The sequence below is a fragment of the Mustela erminea genome, chromosome 1, assembly GCF_009829155.1.
Source record: "Mustela erminea isolate mMusErm1 chromosome 1, mMusErm1.Pri, whole genome shotgun sequence".
Taxonomy (NCBI): Eukaryota; Metazoa; Chordata; class Mammalia; order Carnivora; family Mustelidae; genus Mustela; species Mustela erminea.
In genome coordinates this window covers 13,397,819-13,413,124 of record NC_045614.1, presented here as the reverse complement: position 1 = coordinate 13,413,124, position 15,306 = coordinate 13,397,819, and the positions used below count along the sequence as shown (strand labels likewise).

The window sequence follows — 15,306 nt, the reverse complement described above, 5'->3', positions numbered from 1 at the left end:
GGTGCAAAGGCGATTCAATGAAGGAAGGATAGCCTTTTCCACAAACAGTGCTGGAGTAGTTGGACATCTCTTGGCAAAAGCATGAACTTTGACCTCAAGGTCCCACTTTATACAAGAATTAACTCAAATGGATTGTGGACTTAAATGTCAAACTATACAATTTTTAGGGAAAAAATTGGGAGAAAATCTTTGGGCTCTAAGGCTAGGCATAGGGTTTTTAGATATGATACCAAAAAGCATGACCCATAAAAGGAAACTGATGAATGACCCTCATCAGAATTAAAAACTGCTTTGCAAGGGGCACCTGGATGACTCAGTCGGTTAAGCATCTGACTCTTGATCTCAGCTCAGGTCTTGATCTCAGGGTCATGAGTCCAAGCCCTCTGGTGGGCTCCATGCTGGGTGTGGAGCCTACTTAAAAGGAAAAAAACTACTTAGCGAAAGATGCTGTTAAGAGGAAGAAGATACAAGCTACAGACTTGTAGGAGAAAATCTTTCCAAACTCAGATCTGACAAAGGACTAGTATTTCGAATATATAAAGAACACAATCCAATTAGAAAGTGGGAGTTGGCTCAGTCAGTGGAGCATGTGACTCTTAATCTCAGGGTTGTCAGTTTGAACCCCATGTTGGGTGTAGAGATTATTTAAGAATAAAATCTTTTTTTTTTCATTGTTGACAAGGTTTACTTGAGTTGCAGAAATTTCCCTCATTTTAGCCTATACTCCCCTATTCAATCTTGACTTCCACAGTGAGACAGACAGAAAGTGTGAGGATTTTTTTCTTGTATCTCTAGTGGAAACCTTAGCAGCAAAGAATAAAATCTTAAAAAAAAGAAAGGGGGGAAAGAAATAAACAGTTCACCCCAGAAGATATATTGGTGGCAAATAAGCACATGAAAAGGTGTTCAAATCATTAACCATTAGCAAAATGCAAAGTAAAGCACCATGAGTTATCAATGCACACTTACCAGAATGACTTAAAATTTTAAAAGGTGACCACAGTAAATGATGGCTGGGATGTGGAGAAAAGGGACCATTCATACATTGCTGGTGGGAATTGTAAAATGGTATGGCTACTGCCAGTAGTTTCTTAAAAAGCTAGACATGCTCCAAGCGTTGCACCCAGACATTGTACTACTAGGCATTTTTCCCAGAGAAATGAAGATTTCTGTTCACATAAAGCCAGTACACAGACATTCATGTCAGCTTTATTTGTAATACCCCCAAACTGGAAATAGCCTAGGTATCCTTCAGCAGATGAATGGTTATACAAATTATGGTTCATTCATACCTTGGAGTGCTAGTCACTGGTAAAAAGAAATAAACTAATGATTTATGCAGCAACTTGGATGAAGGGGATTGAGGGAAAAAAAAACCCTTCAATCCCAAAAGAGTCCATAAATGATTCCATTTATGATATTTTTGAAATGACAAAATTTTAGAAATAGAGGTCATATTAGTCTTTGCTGAGATGGGGAGGAAGGTTGGGGATATGGTGATCAAGGGCAATAGGGGGGACTCTGTACAAATAAAATTGGGGAAATCTGAAGAAGATTGGATGATGGATTGTATCAAGGTCAATATCCCAGTTGTGATACTGTGGTAGAATTTTGTGAGATACCACTGAGGGAAACTGGCTCTGGAAGACACAGATCTTTCCATATTATTTCTTACAATTGTCTGTGAATCTATAATTACCTCAGTAAAATTTAAATTAAAAACATTTTTTAAAGTGATACTGGTGTGGGGCACCTGGGTGACTCAGTCTGTTAAGCATCCAGCTCTTGATTTTGGCTCAGGTCATGATCTCAGGGTCGTGAGATTGAGCCCTAAATCAGGATTCTCTCCCCCCATATGTCCCTTCCCACATCCCTCTCTAAAACAACAACAACTATGACAAAAAGTGATACATGTGTACAATTACTTTATGATTGCACTCTTATGAGGTTTTTAGAGAAGTTAGAATCATAGAGACAGAAAATGGAATGGTGGGAGCTGGGGCTGTGGGGAGGGGTTGGCAACTTAGTGTTTAATGGGGACAGAGTTTCATTTTGCAAGATGTAAAGAGTTCTGGAGGTGGACAGTGCTGACATTTGTACAACATGACTGCAATTGATATCACTGAATTGTACACTTAAAAATGGTTAAGATGACAAACTTTAAATTATGTATATTTTACCACAATTTTAAAAATTGGGAAAAGACAAAGCAATACCTTTGTAATACAGGGAACTTAGACAGAAGGAAAAAATATCTCTTCTTGTGACATTTTGTTGTATTTGGTTTCGTAGGATTGATTGTTGTTTGTTGTAACATAGTTGTAACTCATGAACTATATAATTCTGTGTTCTACCTTGCTCATTTAACACATCCCAAGCCCTTTCCCTTGTTATTATAGAGTCTTTATAAACAGCATTTCAAAACAGTTTCAGTATGTTCTATCAAACAACTGCTCCCAGGGTGCTTGGGTGACCCAGTCGGTTAATCGTTTGCCTTGGACTCAGGTCATGATCCCAGGGTCCTGGGATCGAGTCTCGCATTGGGCTCCCTGCTCAGTGGGGAGCCTGCTTCTTCCTCTGTGTGCTGCTCCCCCTGCTTGTGCACTCTTTCTCTGTCAAGTAAATATATAAAAATCTTAAAACTAAACAACAACAAAAAAAGACTGCTCGATAATTTGATCATTATGGAATGTTTTGAAATGTTGTTGGACACTTATATATATGGTTTCTATTTTCACATCATAATTTATGCTAGGCTGAATATATATTTGTATTTGAAGTAAAGTCAGCAGTATTTTTAACATCTTTATGGAGGTATAATTGACTACAATAACTCACACGTATTTTAAGTGTACAGTTGGTAATTGTTAGCATGTGTGTACATCTGGGAAACCATCACAACTAAGTTAAACCCAAAGTCATGCTCCCTTGTCATCATTCACCCCTGTCTACACTTGTCACTAAGGAACTACTGACCTGCCTTCTGTCTCTATAGGTTACTTTGCTCTTTCTAGACTTTTATATAAATGGAATCATATGAATGTACTCTTTTTATCTGGTTCCTTTCACTGAGCATAAAAATTTTGAGAGGCAACCATGTTGTGTGTATCAATAATTCAGTCATTTTAAGGCTAAGTGGGACTCCGAAGAATGGATGCTTTGCACTTTCTTTATTCATTGACCTGTTGGTGGACATTTGAGCTATTTCCAGTTTGGGGCTGTTTCCAATAAAGCTGCTATGAATATTTGTGGACAAGTTTTTGTATGAGTAATATGTTTTTCTTTCTCTTAAATCAGTATCTGTGAGTGGAATAGTGAAATCAAACAGTAGGTGTGCATTCAACCTTTTAAGAAACTGTTGCAGTTTTCCAAAGTGGTAGTACCATTTTGCATTCTCGCCAGCAGTGGGTGAGAATCACTTCCTCATTCTCCTCACCCACACTTGGGGTTGTCCGTCTGATTAATTTTAGCCCTTCTAATAGGTGTCTGATGGTATCTCGTTGTGGTTTTAATGTGCATTTCCATCATTCAAGCATCTTTTCATGTGCCTGTTTACTATTGGTGTATAGATATATTTTTTTCAATATAGTGCCTGTCCAGATCTTTTAACATTTATTTCAATGAGTCTTGGAAGTTTAAAAAAAATATATTCTGGATACAAGTCCTTTCCCAGATAAATGCTTCACAAAGACATTTCTCCCAGTGTGTGGCTTGTCTTTTCTTTCACTTAATAGTGTCCTTCAAAGAACAGAAGTTTCTCATGTTGATGTGGTCCAGTTAATCAATCTGTCTTTTTATAGATTATGCTTTTGTTGTACCTAAGAAATCTCCAAGTCCTACGTTCTCTCCTCAGAGTTTGTAGTATTAGGTTTTATGCTTATAAAATGGCTCTGATCCATTTCGAGTTGATATTTGGGGACCATGCAAGGTATGGATTGGAGTTCCCTTTTCTGCTTCTGGGTAACTAGCTGTTCCAGCACCATTTGATGGAAAGATTTTTGCTATTGAATTGCCTTCATGCCTTTGTTGCGGATCAATTGTTCATGCACATGTGGGTCCCATTCCAGACTCCCTACTCTGTCCTGTTGAGCACCTGCTGTTTTAACAACAGTACCACACTGTAGTGATTTCTGCAGCTTTCCATCAAGTTTCAATGTCAGAGGTGTGAGTCCTTCGACTTGGTTCTTTATCAGAGTTGTTTTGACTCTTCTAGATTCTTGAAGTTTTCATATAAATTGTGGAATCAGCTTTGTGATTTCCCCCAAAAGACCCTGCTGTGTTTTGATTGGGATTGCAGCGAATCTGAACATTAGTTTGACGAGTAATGAATGCATTTGCTGTGTCTTCTGACCCACGGACGTGGTCTAGCTCTCCTCCGATTTAGGTCTTCATCAGTTTCAAGAGTCTTTTGCAGTCTCCTCCTGCATACAGTCTTTGCACATCTTTTGTAGGATTTAACCCTGTGAGCATTTCATCTTTTGCGTGCTGTTGGCAGAGCTGTCATTAAGCCAACTCTGTTTGCTGTTCCTCAGGCCCCCTGTGGTTCTGATTCTAAGCTCTGGGCACAGACAGGGAGAAGCAGGATGCCTCCAGGGGCGCCCTCAAACCCCTCTCTCCTTCCCTCCATCCAGAGAGAGTCCACATCTCCACACCCAACAAGTACGAGTTCCAGTACGTGCAGCGGCCATTGTGTCTCACCCGTTTTGATGTGGCTGTGCGAGCCCACAATGATGCCCGCGTGGCCTTGTCTGCTGGGCCCCAGGACACAGCAGGCATGATAGAGATTGTCCTGGGGGGGCACCAGAATACCAGATCCTGGATCTCCACCAGCAAGATGGGCGATCCTGTGGCCAGCACACATACGGCAAAGATCCTCTCCTGGGATGAATTCAGAACATTCTGGATCAGCTGGCATGGCGGGTTCATCCAGGCACGGCTGGGCTGACGGGGGTGGACGTGGGAACCTCATGCTCCCATTTGCTGCCTCCTGCTCTGTGTCCAGCTGTGACAGGGGGTGGAGAGGAAGCAGGGTAAACACAGGGCATCACCTCAGGCTGCTCACAGTCTGCCTGGAGTCACTTATAGGGGTGTAGGGATCTGGGATCTGAGGGATGATGGGTGGTCATGGAGAAGGAAAGTGTATATAAGCAGTTGAAATTGGGGCCGGTGTATTTTAGGGGCCAAGCAAAGGCGACATAGAGAAGGAGCAGCTAACACAGCTTCCTAGAGGAGGGACATAGACGGGATTTTGAAACATGAATAGTTCACCAGGCAAATTGGGGATTGGAGGATGTTCCAGGCAGAGAGAATAGCATGTATTAAGGCCCAGAGATTCCTGGGAGCCAGATGACTTTGGAACCTGTAGATGCCACAGTTGTGTCTCTGTTGTTCATTGGATGTGTGAGGTGACCTTCAGTTTCTCTGTCTGTGACCCCTGTAGCCAGTGTCCCTGCTGCCTGAGCACCACTGTGTGCTTCCTTCCAGCAATCCAGCAGCCTTGGCCTCTTTTTCCAGGTTGGCCATGGTCCAGAGCCTTCCAATGAGTCTGTCATCATGGCCTGGACCCTCCCCAGGCCACCAGAGGTCCGATTCATCGGCTTTTCCACTGGCTGGGGCTCCGTGGGTGAGTTCCGCATCTGGAAGAAGGTGGAGGTGGACGAGAGCTACAGTGAGGCCTTTACCCTGGGAGTCCCGCACAGCGCCATCCCTGGGTCTGAGCGGGCAGTGGCCTCCGTCATAGGTGCGTCTGCCCTGTAGCCTGGCTGGGGGAGAATGGGGGCAAGGACTCAGGCCATGGGGCAAGGTGTCCACTCCAAACTTGGCTTCGCCATCAGCCTCTACAGGGGATCTGCTTCCAGCCCCATACCCCCTCACCCGATAAGCAGCTTCTGGTGCTTTCTCCATGCTGGGGCAGATGCAGAGATGACGCCAACCCTGTCTTTGAGGCCTTGTCAGTCTGCCTGAGGCTGGTCCAGACCCAGCCTGACCAAGGCCTGTGTGAGGCAACCCCAAGGGGTGGGTAGTGGATTCTGTGAGGACAGTGAGTGTGGGTGATGGGTGAGAAAGCAGAAAGTCTGGGTGAAGTCAATGAGGTGCATGGTGGAAGGCGGGGGTCCTGGTGAGGGGGCAGACATCCAGAATGTTTGCTGAGCAGGAGTAAGTGGCTATGACTGGGAGTCTGTAAGGTGTGGGTTGTCTCCTGTACCCCAGGAATGGAAAGTGGGGACTGCGTGGTCAAAACAGTGCTGGGTATTGGAAGAGTGAAGAGAGGGCAAGAGGCCGGGAGGGGCACACATACCTGAATGTGGGGGTCTTGGGTCTCTCTGAGATCAGAGGACAGAAGCCCTGGGGCTCAGACAGGTTGGTGGTTGTAGCCAGATTAGAGGCTGTGGGAGTTTGCGATTTCTGAGGCAGGAGATCAAGTAAGAGATGGCTTCAGGGGTCAGTGACCTGAGTAGTGGCATAGGGGAGCAAGCAGATGGGCAGGGATGGAGATTGGGCAAAGGCCAGGACCCCTGTGCTAGTGCTTTCAGCACAGTGGGATGGAAGGTGGAAAATAAGCTGGGAAGCCCAGAGGAAAGTGATGAGAAAGTAGGCAGGCTCTGCCATGGATGGAGGCTGCAGGAGCAGTGGCAGCCTTGGTGGGGCAGGAGGAAAAGCCAAGGAAGGAAGAGAGGTGTGATCAGGGAACAGCAGGCGTTCTGGAGAGCCCATCAGCCATGTAGGGTGCAGAGAAGCCAAGAAGAGGAACACAGAGTGCTGAAGGGAGGAAAGCACAGGAGAAATAAAAAAGAAAAAAGGAACTGAAAAATATACCAACAATGTAATTTGTATGGAAACTTAAAAAAAATCTAAATACTCGTGGTTGAAGAGAAAATCACATTTCCTGTTGGAAATTAGATTTAAAAAATATTTAAAATGGAACCATAATGGCTGGATTGATCTATCAATATTTGTGGGATGCAACCAAAGTTGTACTTAGAGGAGAATGTATAGCTTTAAATGCACCTGTTTTAAAAGCCACAAAGAAATGAGCATTCAGCATAATGAAGCGGTAGAGAAAGAACACCGAGTTGAGACTAAAGAACAGAGAGGGAGGTGTGTAGGAGAGTTCCAGGGGATGGCTGCCAAAGCCAGGGTCCCCTGTGGGCTTAGTGGGCACGGGGCACGGTCTGGTCCCGAAGGCAGCACCCGTGGTCAGAGAGTGGGTGGCTGGTGTTAGGTGTTAGGCCGCCCTGGGGAAAGCTGTCACCAGGACAGCCAGGGCCCCAGCTGAGGCCGGCCCACAGTCCAGCTCTTGTTTTCTCCCCTCCAGGAGATGTCATGGGGCCAACCCTGAACCACCTCAGCAACCTCCTGCGGCTGCCCTTTGGCTGCGGAGAGCAAAACATGATTCACTTTGCACCCAACATCTTTGTCCTAAAGTATCTGCAGAAAACCCGGCAGCTCAGCCCCGAGGTGGAGCAAGAGACCACGGACTACCTGGTACAAGGTACCAGGGGTTGGGTGGGGGGGGTGCTGCCGGGGTAGGGGGGGGGCATGGGGAGGGCATGGGGAGGGATGCAGCCCACGTGCCCGGCACAACAGATGTGGAAGGGACCCAAGTGGGTGAAAGACGCCACTCGGGGTGGCCCTGTCTGGTCACTGTTAGCAGGAACCCAGTGTCTGCCCGGTTGGGACACGGCTCTGAATGCCAGGAGTCAGCAATGGAGAGAGAAATGGCGTCTATTAGAAATGCAGATTTTTTTTTTTTTTTTTTTTTAAACAAGAAGAGCAGCATAGGATGCCTCAGTGGCTCGGTTGGTGAAGGGGGTGCCTTTGTCTCAGGTCATGATCCTGGGATCCTGGGATCAAGCCCCATGTTGGGCTCCCTGCTTAGCGGTGAGCTTGCTTCTCCCTCTCCCTCTGCCACTCCCCCTGCTTGTGCTCTCTCTTTCTCTGTGTGTGTCAAAGAAATAAATTAAAAAATCTTTAAACAAAAAAGCAATATAAGCATTATAAAAAACATTTAGAAAAGAAAAATAATTTCCTATGATTGCATCCTGTCCCTGTGCCTGGTGAAAACATCTGAATTTCTGTGGCGTGGGTGTCCAGAGGTGAAATCGCTGGGTCAGGATGTGCTCACAGTCATTTTCCAGGCTACACTCTTTGTCCATCACTTACATTTACGGAAAACTTTTCTCTTGAACGTGGAGAGGGTATTTCTAGTTTTTCTCCCTACAAAATGCACCATTGAAAATCTTCAGCAATCAACAATACAGCACCGAACCTCTTCAGAAATAAATAAGACAGCACGGAACATCCTCAGAAATCATGCAGCATCAAATATCTTCCATCACCAGGAATCAGAGCCTTAGGATGGGGTACAGCTACAAGTGTGTGGTGTAAGACCTCTTGAGTGCCCTGACCCATCCCCTCTGCCATGTCTTGGCCCCATAAGAGGGGCACCCTGGAGGCTGTGGCCTCACATCTGTCACGGACACCTGTTGTACGTCCTCAGGTAGAGCCTGTTCTCAGGGCCTCGGTTTCCTATCTGTGTAGCAAGGGAGTTCATCAGTTCATGCCAAGGTCCTGAGGCCTCCAGAGGTTTGCTTCTGGCCTTGGGCAGGAGCTGGAGCAAAGGGGAGGAAGGCGAGTGTTTGACCCAGCTGTGAAGCTGGTGGTCACAGCAGGCACATGCATCTCCACCGTGCGGCCCCAAGTCGTCCTCCCAACAACCCCCAGGCTAATAGTTCTCATTTCCCACAGGAGCCAAGTGAGGCTCCTGGAAGCAGCCAGCCTGGGGTCCTGCAGGGGCAAGTGGTGGGGTCTTCTGGGACCCCAGGCTTGCCTGGATGGGATTGGCTGGCCAGGGCACTAGGTCCCAGCCAGAGTGAGAGGAGAGCCTACAGGCACCACCTTGGAAATTTTTGCCTTCAAGAAGGACCAGAGTGTGCCCGACTCAGAGGATGTCAGGTCCTTCCCAGATGGGGAAACTGAGGCAAGCGAGAGCCTTGATACCTGAGGCGAGTCTGGAGTTCCTCCCTCCTGGCCTGTCAAGATTCCCTGTAGAAGATCTCCAAAAGCAGTCCTGATGATCCAGAACCATCCGTTCTCAATGGGGGAAGGAAAGCGCAAGAGCTCATGGGGAATGTGGAAACTCTTGGATGGAAAGGCAAACGCAGGGGTTGCCATGGGCCCAAAATCTGACTTGATAAAGGCTGACCAGAGACTGCTAGGAACCCCAAGAAGCCCACTTGGTCTGTGGCTGGGGACGCTCAGGTTGCTGAACCCATCTGGGCTCCGGCCTTGAACGCCGCCCCCAGGCTGATGACTCCCTAGTCGTCCATGGCAGCCAGACGCTCCCTCAACAGCCAGATGCTGTGCCCTTCAGCCAGTGGGCATTTCAGATTCTACAAGCTTCCCATCAAGCCCCCTTCCCCGGTTTTCTGCCAGGCTTGCTAGTGTTCGTTTCCTGGGATCGCGGTAACAAACACAGGCATGGCTTCTTGGAGTGCACTTCGCAGACGGGGCTTTTTTTTTTTCTTCCCCAAATTTGAGGTCTCTGGCAACCCTGCGTGCAAGCCTATCAGCTTCATGTTCCGAACAGCATTTGCTCACTTCCTGTTTCTATTGTCATATTTTGGTAATTTCCTCAATATTCCAAGCTTTGAAATTCTTTTTTTTTTTAAGATTTTATTTATTTATTTGACAGAGAGAGATCACAAGCAGGCAGAGAGGCAGGCACAAAGAGAGGGAGAAGCGGGCTTCCCGCTGAGCAGAGAGCCCTACATGGGGCTCAATCCCAGGACCCTGAGATCAAGACCTGAGCCTAAAGCAGAGGTTTAACCCACGGAGCCACCCAGACACCCCCCAAGCTTTGAAATTCTTACTTTATTTGAATTGTTGTGATCTCATGCTAGAACTTGAACAAAGGGGCCATTGCTTCTTATGAATGAACAAAAAAGTGTGGTTTCTTGAGCTGGAATCTCCTCCTGGTGAAGATGCTCTGAAGATTGTTGAAATGACCACCAAGGGTTTAGAATATTCCAGAAATGGAGCTGATAAGGCAGCCTCAGGGTGTGAGAGGCCTGAGTCTTATTTTATAAGAAACTGCCACAGTGGCCAGCCCCCTAGTGGGTCAGCAGACAGCATGTGGAGCCGGGACCCTCCACCAGTTAAAAAAAAAAAAAAATCAATGATTCAGGGAGTCTCAGTGGCTCAGTGGGTTAAGCCTCTGCCTTCAGCTTAGGTCATGATCTCAGGGTTCTGGAACTGAGCCCTGCATCAGGCTTTCTGCTCAGTGAGGAGCCTGCTTCCTCCCCTCTCTCTACCTGTCTCTCTGCCTACTTGTGATCTCTCTCTCTCTGTGTCAAATAAATAAATAAATAATACTTTTAAAAAAAAAAAAAAGATCAGGACTCACTGAAAGCTGCTATGATGATTAACAATTTTTAGCCATAATATTTTCAAGTGAATTAAGGTGCCTAGATTGTTATTTTAGATGTGATGCTTTTGCAAACGTAACAGACCACAGTATAGCGTGAGCGTAACTTTACACATACTGGAAAACCCAGACGTTTGTTCGGCACAATTTATCGCAAGTTGACCTGGACCCAGACCCACAGCATTTCCCACGTTATGTCAGTACCACAAACTGCGTGGCTTAGAACAACGAGACTGTATCTGCTCATAGCTCTGGAGGCCAGAAGTCCACAATCAAGGCTCCAGGGTTGGTTCCATCTGGAGGCTCTGAGGGACACGGTCCTGGGCCTCTGTCTCTCCTGAATTCTGGGGCTCCAGGCATTCCTCGGCTTGGAGATGTGTCCCTCCCACCTTTCCCTGCCTCCACCTTCAGGGGACTTCCTCCCGCATCCGCTTCTGCGCTTCTGCGCTTCTGTGGTCTCTTCTCTTCTAAGGACCCTGGTCATTGGATTTAGGCCCCACCTCATTTCAGGATGAGCTCATCTGGAAGTCTTCAGCATGATCACAAGTGCAAAGACCCTTACTTCCGTAAGGTCCCATTTTGAGGTTTCGGGTGGACATGAACTTGCGGGGGTTGGGGGGGTCACTGTCCACCTACCACCTACACAGAGCTCCTTCAGCTGCTTTTGCCATCTCCGGGGGCAGAGCACCATCCTTCCAGCCGGTAAGGTGCAAACCTTGATGCCCTCTGGATCTTTCTTTCCTCCTAGACCTGGCCCAGCTAAGCAGCTCTGCCCATACTGCAGAAACCCTCCCTACCCGTTACCACTCTGCCATACAGGCCCATCGTCGTTGCTTGTCTAGACGGTGCCCACCTCCCATTTACCCTGCTTCCTCCCCAGACCTTACAGACCACCCACTACATATGTCCCCTCACAGCCCTCCCCAACTTCCCCAGCCCGTGCCCCCTGCTGGCCTCACAATAAGGCTGAACACCCAGTGTGGCCTGGGTGGGCGCCTCACCTCTCTCCCCTGCCCCCTGGTTCTTCTGCTCTGGCCCTTCTGGTGCCCTCTGTTCTCAGAGCACACCAGGCTCTCGTGGAGTAGTCCCCACTTGTGGGGACAGAGTGTGCTGCCTCGAGATGGTGCAGGTCACTGACCCCCTTGACTGAGGGCCTGTGTGTGACCAGGAGTTAGAGGCCAGGTCAGGAAATGAGAGGAACAAAGTAGAGGTTTCATCCACACTCTTGGTGGAGCGCACTTTCCAGACTCCAGATGTGGGCGACCCGGGATATGAGTATTGCATCACGGGGTGGGGGTCACAGGGACGGCCCCAGGTCACTGATCCCTCTGCCTCCCCCACAGGCTACCAGCGGCAGCTGACCTACAGGCACCCAGACGGCTCCTACAGCGCATTCGGGGAGCGGGACGCCTCGGGGAGCATGTGGTGAGTCCCCAATCCAGGGGCACGGCCACCGCGGCTCTCCAACCCGAAGCCGCAGCCTCCCATGATGCACCACATGGCCAAGAAGCTGGGGGCCAGATCCCTAGGGTGACCAGGAGACTGCCACAGTCCCAGCCCCGCCCCCGGAATTCAGAGGGCTGGATGTGGGCAGCTCTGCTGGGCTCTGAGGGTGGCAATGGGGGGGAGTAGGGGCGGCAGGGACAGTGACGATTTCTCATAGTTGTCTTTCTGGTGCTGTTGCTACACTGCCCCAAATAGAAGCTTTGCTCTCCATCCTCTCGGGAGCCGGTCCTGGGTGCCTTGGGGCCTCTTCAAAGCTCAGTGGATCTAGAAACAGGGGTGACCTCAAGTAGGAGGAGACGGGAAAGGCCGTACCACTGCCTGGAGGCTGAGGTCTGGGGAGCGTGTGGGCAGAGCAGCCCGGAGTCTGGTTTCTCTTGCAAGTGGCTCCCTTTGGCTTTTGGGGTGACCAGGCCAGGGAGGGCCTGGTGTGGGGCTGCGTGCTCCTGGGTCTTGTTCCCTGGGATCCTCAGAGGCGGGCAGTTCGCATGATAGTGGATTTGCCATATCCATGTTGGGGCCTGCAGATACTGTGGGGGCACCCCAACTCCTGTCCCCAGATGGGGTTTTTCTTCCCTTGTGCCATCCCGGGAGCCCCTGCGGGGTCTGTGGGCCTGCAAACTGCCCTCCCCATCGTGAAGCTGACACAGTGTCCACCGCACAGCAGCAGCGACACAGCTGGCTGAGCCCCGCCGTGTGCCGTGATGCTCACCAGGCTCTAGAAAGCCGAACTGCCCAGAGACAGCATAAACACAGCGTGGGGATTCCACGGTCCCCGCGCTCCGTCGTGGCCTCCCCACCCTGGGCTGCCTGCGCTTGCGCTTGCGCACGGTGTTTGGCCCCGCCCTCTGGCTGAGGGGCAGGGCGTGCTCGGGAGGTGGGAGCCCTCTGGCAGATGCAGGTGCCCCAAGGGCAAGAGAAAGGATGGGTTTGGGGGTCCGGGAGGGAGAGCGGCCGGGATGAGCAGGCCCTTCGGATAGGTGCATGCAGCCTCGCGGTTATGGGCTGTTGCACATTTTGGCAATTCACTGAAACAGAGCCTTGATTTTCATTCTCTTGACTTTTTTGTTGTTTTGGGTTTTTTTTGTTGTTGGTGTTGAAGTAAGTATAACATAAGGTTTATCATTTTCACCACTTTTTAAAGTTTTTAAAATCTATTTATGAGAGAGAGGAAGCGCAAGCAGGGGGAGGAGCAGAGGGAGAGGGAGAAGGAGGATCCCTGCTGGGCTCCATCCCTGGACCCTGGGATCATGACCTGAGCACAAGGCAGACGCTCAACTGACAGCCACCCAGGTGCCCTCATCTTCACCATTTTCAAGTGTCCATTCTGGTGGCATTCAGCACATTCACGCTATTGGGCAGCTGTCACCGCTGTATGTCCCCAGAACTCTTTTTAATGTCGTAAATCTGAAACTCTGTCTATTACACGCATGGACTCCCCACCTCTAGCTCCACGCCCCCCCCCCCCCCGCCAGGCGCCCCTGTTCTAGTTTCTGTCCCTTTGAGTTTCGGGACCTCACGTGAGTGCGATGCTAGCATTCTTTCCTGCCCAGCGTGCTTTTCCGCTCACAGTGCGCTCGAGGTTCGCGCCTGCCGGAGCAGGGGTCAGCGTTTGTCCCCCTTAAGGCTGAATGATATCCCAGTGTGTGGAGGCACCCCGTCTTGTGAAGTTCTTCATCAATCTAGACACTCGGGTCGGCTCACTCTGTCCAGTTAGGGCCACAGAAGGGTCCAAGGATCTTAAACATCTGGCTGTGGGGTCCCAGGAAAGACTGGAGATCTGCAAGGCAGAGGATCCCTTGGGGATTGGCAGTGGAGAGGCGACAAGGAACGTCTTCTGCGCGAGGCAGGGGAGGCAGAGCTGGACCAGCTCCCAGGAAGGCCTTGAGCTCCAGACTGGGGCGCTGCCGGGGGACGGGGAGGGTCCAGGCAGGGAGACTGGTCTCTGCCATTGGGTCCTGCTGGGTGCCCAGACACTTCCCTGGAGCACTCACAGCAGCCCTTCGAGGACTTGCTGACCCCTCCCGTGTCACAGGTGAGGAGGCGGAGACTCGGGGCCCTGCAGGGAGCAGGCACAACTCCTCAGGGGGCAGGCGGGAGGTGACCTTCTCCGCACAACCTCTCCAGCCCCTGGCCCTCCCAGCCCCTGCCTCGTCCCATTTCAGGCTCACAGCCTTTGTCCTGAAGTCCTTTGCGCAGGCGCGCAGCTTCATCTTCATCGACCCGCAGGAGCTGGCGGCGGCCAAGGGCTGGATCGTCAGGCAGCAGCGGGTGGACGGCTCCTTCCCGGCCGTGGGCAGGATTCTGAACAAAGACATCCAGGTGAGTGGCTCCTCGGCCCTGCTTCTGGCACCTTAGCCCTGCTCCCCGCTGCTGTCTGGGGCCCGTGGGGGGCCGGGGGCGGTCCCCTCTGGCTCAGGGTGAGGCTCAAGCATCCTCTCGCAGGGTGGGGTTCATGGCACCGTCCCGCTGACCGCCTACGTAGTGGCTGCGCTCCTGGAGACCGGCCCGGCCTCGGAGGTGAGCACGCCACGGCTGGGGAGCGGTGGGCGGGTTTCCCCTGCAGGCTGGGCTTTATTTCTTCCTTGAAGCCCTCGGGCTACTCCTTCTCTTGCTTTTCCGTGGTTCCTGGATGTCTCCCTCCCTGCAGCCTGAGCACTGAGAGATTCCTGTGGTAATTGTAGCGGATTTGGGGGAGCTGTACCCTGAGATCTCCCAGGACGATCTGATGCCTCCATCCCTGTTTGGGCAGTCATCTGGGGCTCGAGCGGGGTCCTGGCTGGTCAGGGAGTCCTATATAAAAACTTGGGAAAGTTTTTGGGAGAAGCGTTCTAGAACCTTCATTTTCAGTTGGTACTGGAGCCAGTCAAGGTTTAGGTGTCCCCGGGGGACTCGGGAGCCATTGTTGCTTCGGTGAAGCACGGGTGTGGGAAGCATGTTCCGCCTGCTGTGGGGGTGTCCATGGTGGACTTCAGCCCTGGGGGTAGGGACCCTAGCATTCCTAACAGCAGTGTCAGTTCTGCGTCCTCTGATGATGAATTATGAGTAATAACGTTTCTCAGCCATTCTTGGCTTCCCAATCCAGATTTAATCCCTGGGTCTGGGGTTTGCCGAGGATCCCAAGATCCTCCATGCCCCATGCACTTTGCCTAGAGGGCCCCTTGACCTGTGGTTAAAGGACTCAATTGTGTCTTCCTATCCTATTCTATCCTATCCTATCCCTATCCTATCCTCAAATCCTAATCCCTATCTTAGGGATTAGCTCAGATCAGCTTGGGCCACCATAATGAAACATTACAGTCTGGGTGCCTTACACAACAGACATTTAATTCTCATGGTTCTAGAAACTGGGAAATCCAAGTCCACGTTCTGTTTGA

General features: G+C 50.1%; 1 protein-coding gene across 11 annotated transcripts in view; it reads left to right on the top strand.

The window, feature by feature from the left end:
• The window catches only part of CPAMD8 (C3 and PZP like alpha-2-macroglobulin domain containing 8), a 70,625-nt gene that overhangs the window by 43,069 nt on the left and 12,250 nt on the right, over positions 1 to 15,306 (top strand). For 9 of the 11 annotated variants that reach the window (XM_032314845.1, XM_032314826.1, XM_032314877.1 and 6 more), the window contains exons 24-29: positions 4,632 to 4,930; positions 5,515 to 5,740; positions 7,316 to 7,492; positions 11,770 to 11,851; positions 14,095 to 14,251; positions 14,375 to 14,449. In XM_032314845.1, the coding sequence (XP_032170736.1) occupies positions 4,632 to 4,930; positions 5,515 to 5,740; positions 7,316 to 7,492; positions 11,770 to 11,851; positions 14,095 to 14,251; positions 14,375 to 14,449 (1,016 nt within the window). The remainder of the gene's footprint in view (positions 1 to 4,631; positions 4,931 to 5,514; positions 5,741 to 7,315; positions 7,493 to 11,769; positions 11,852 to 14,094; positions 14,252 to 14,374; positions 14,450 to 15,306) is intronic. The other 2 variants (XM_032314864.1, XM_032314837.1) reach the window with 2 other exon arrangements.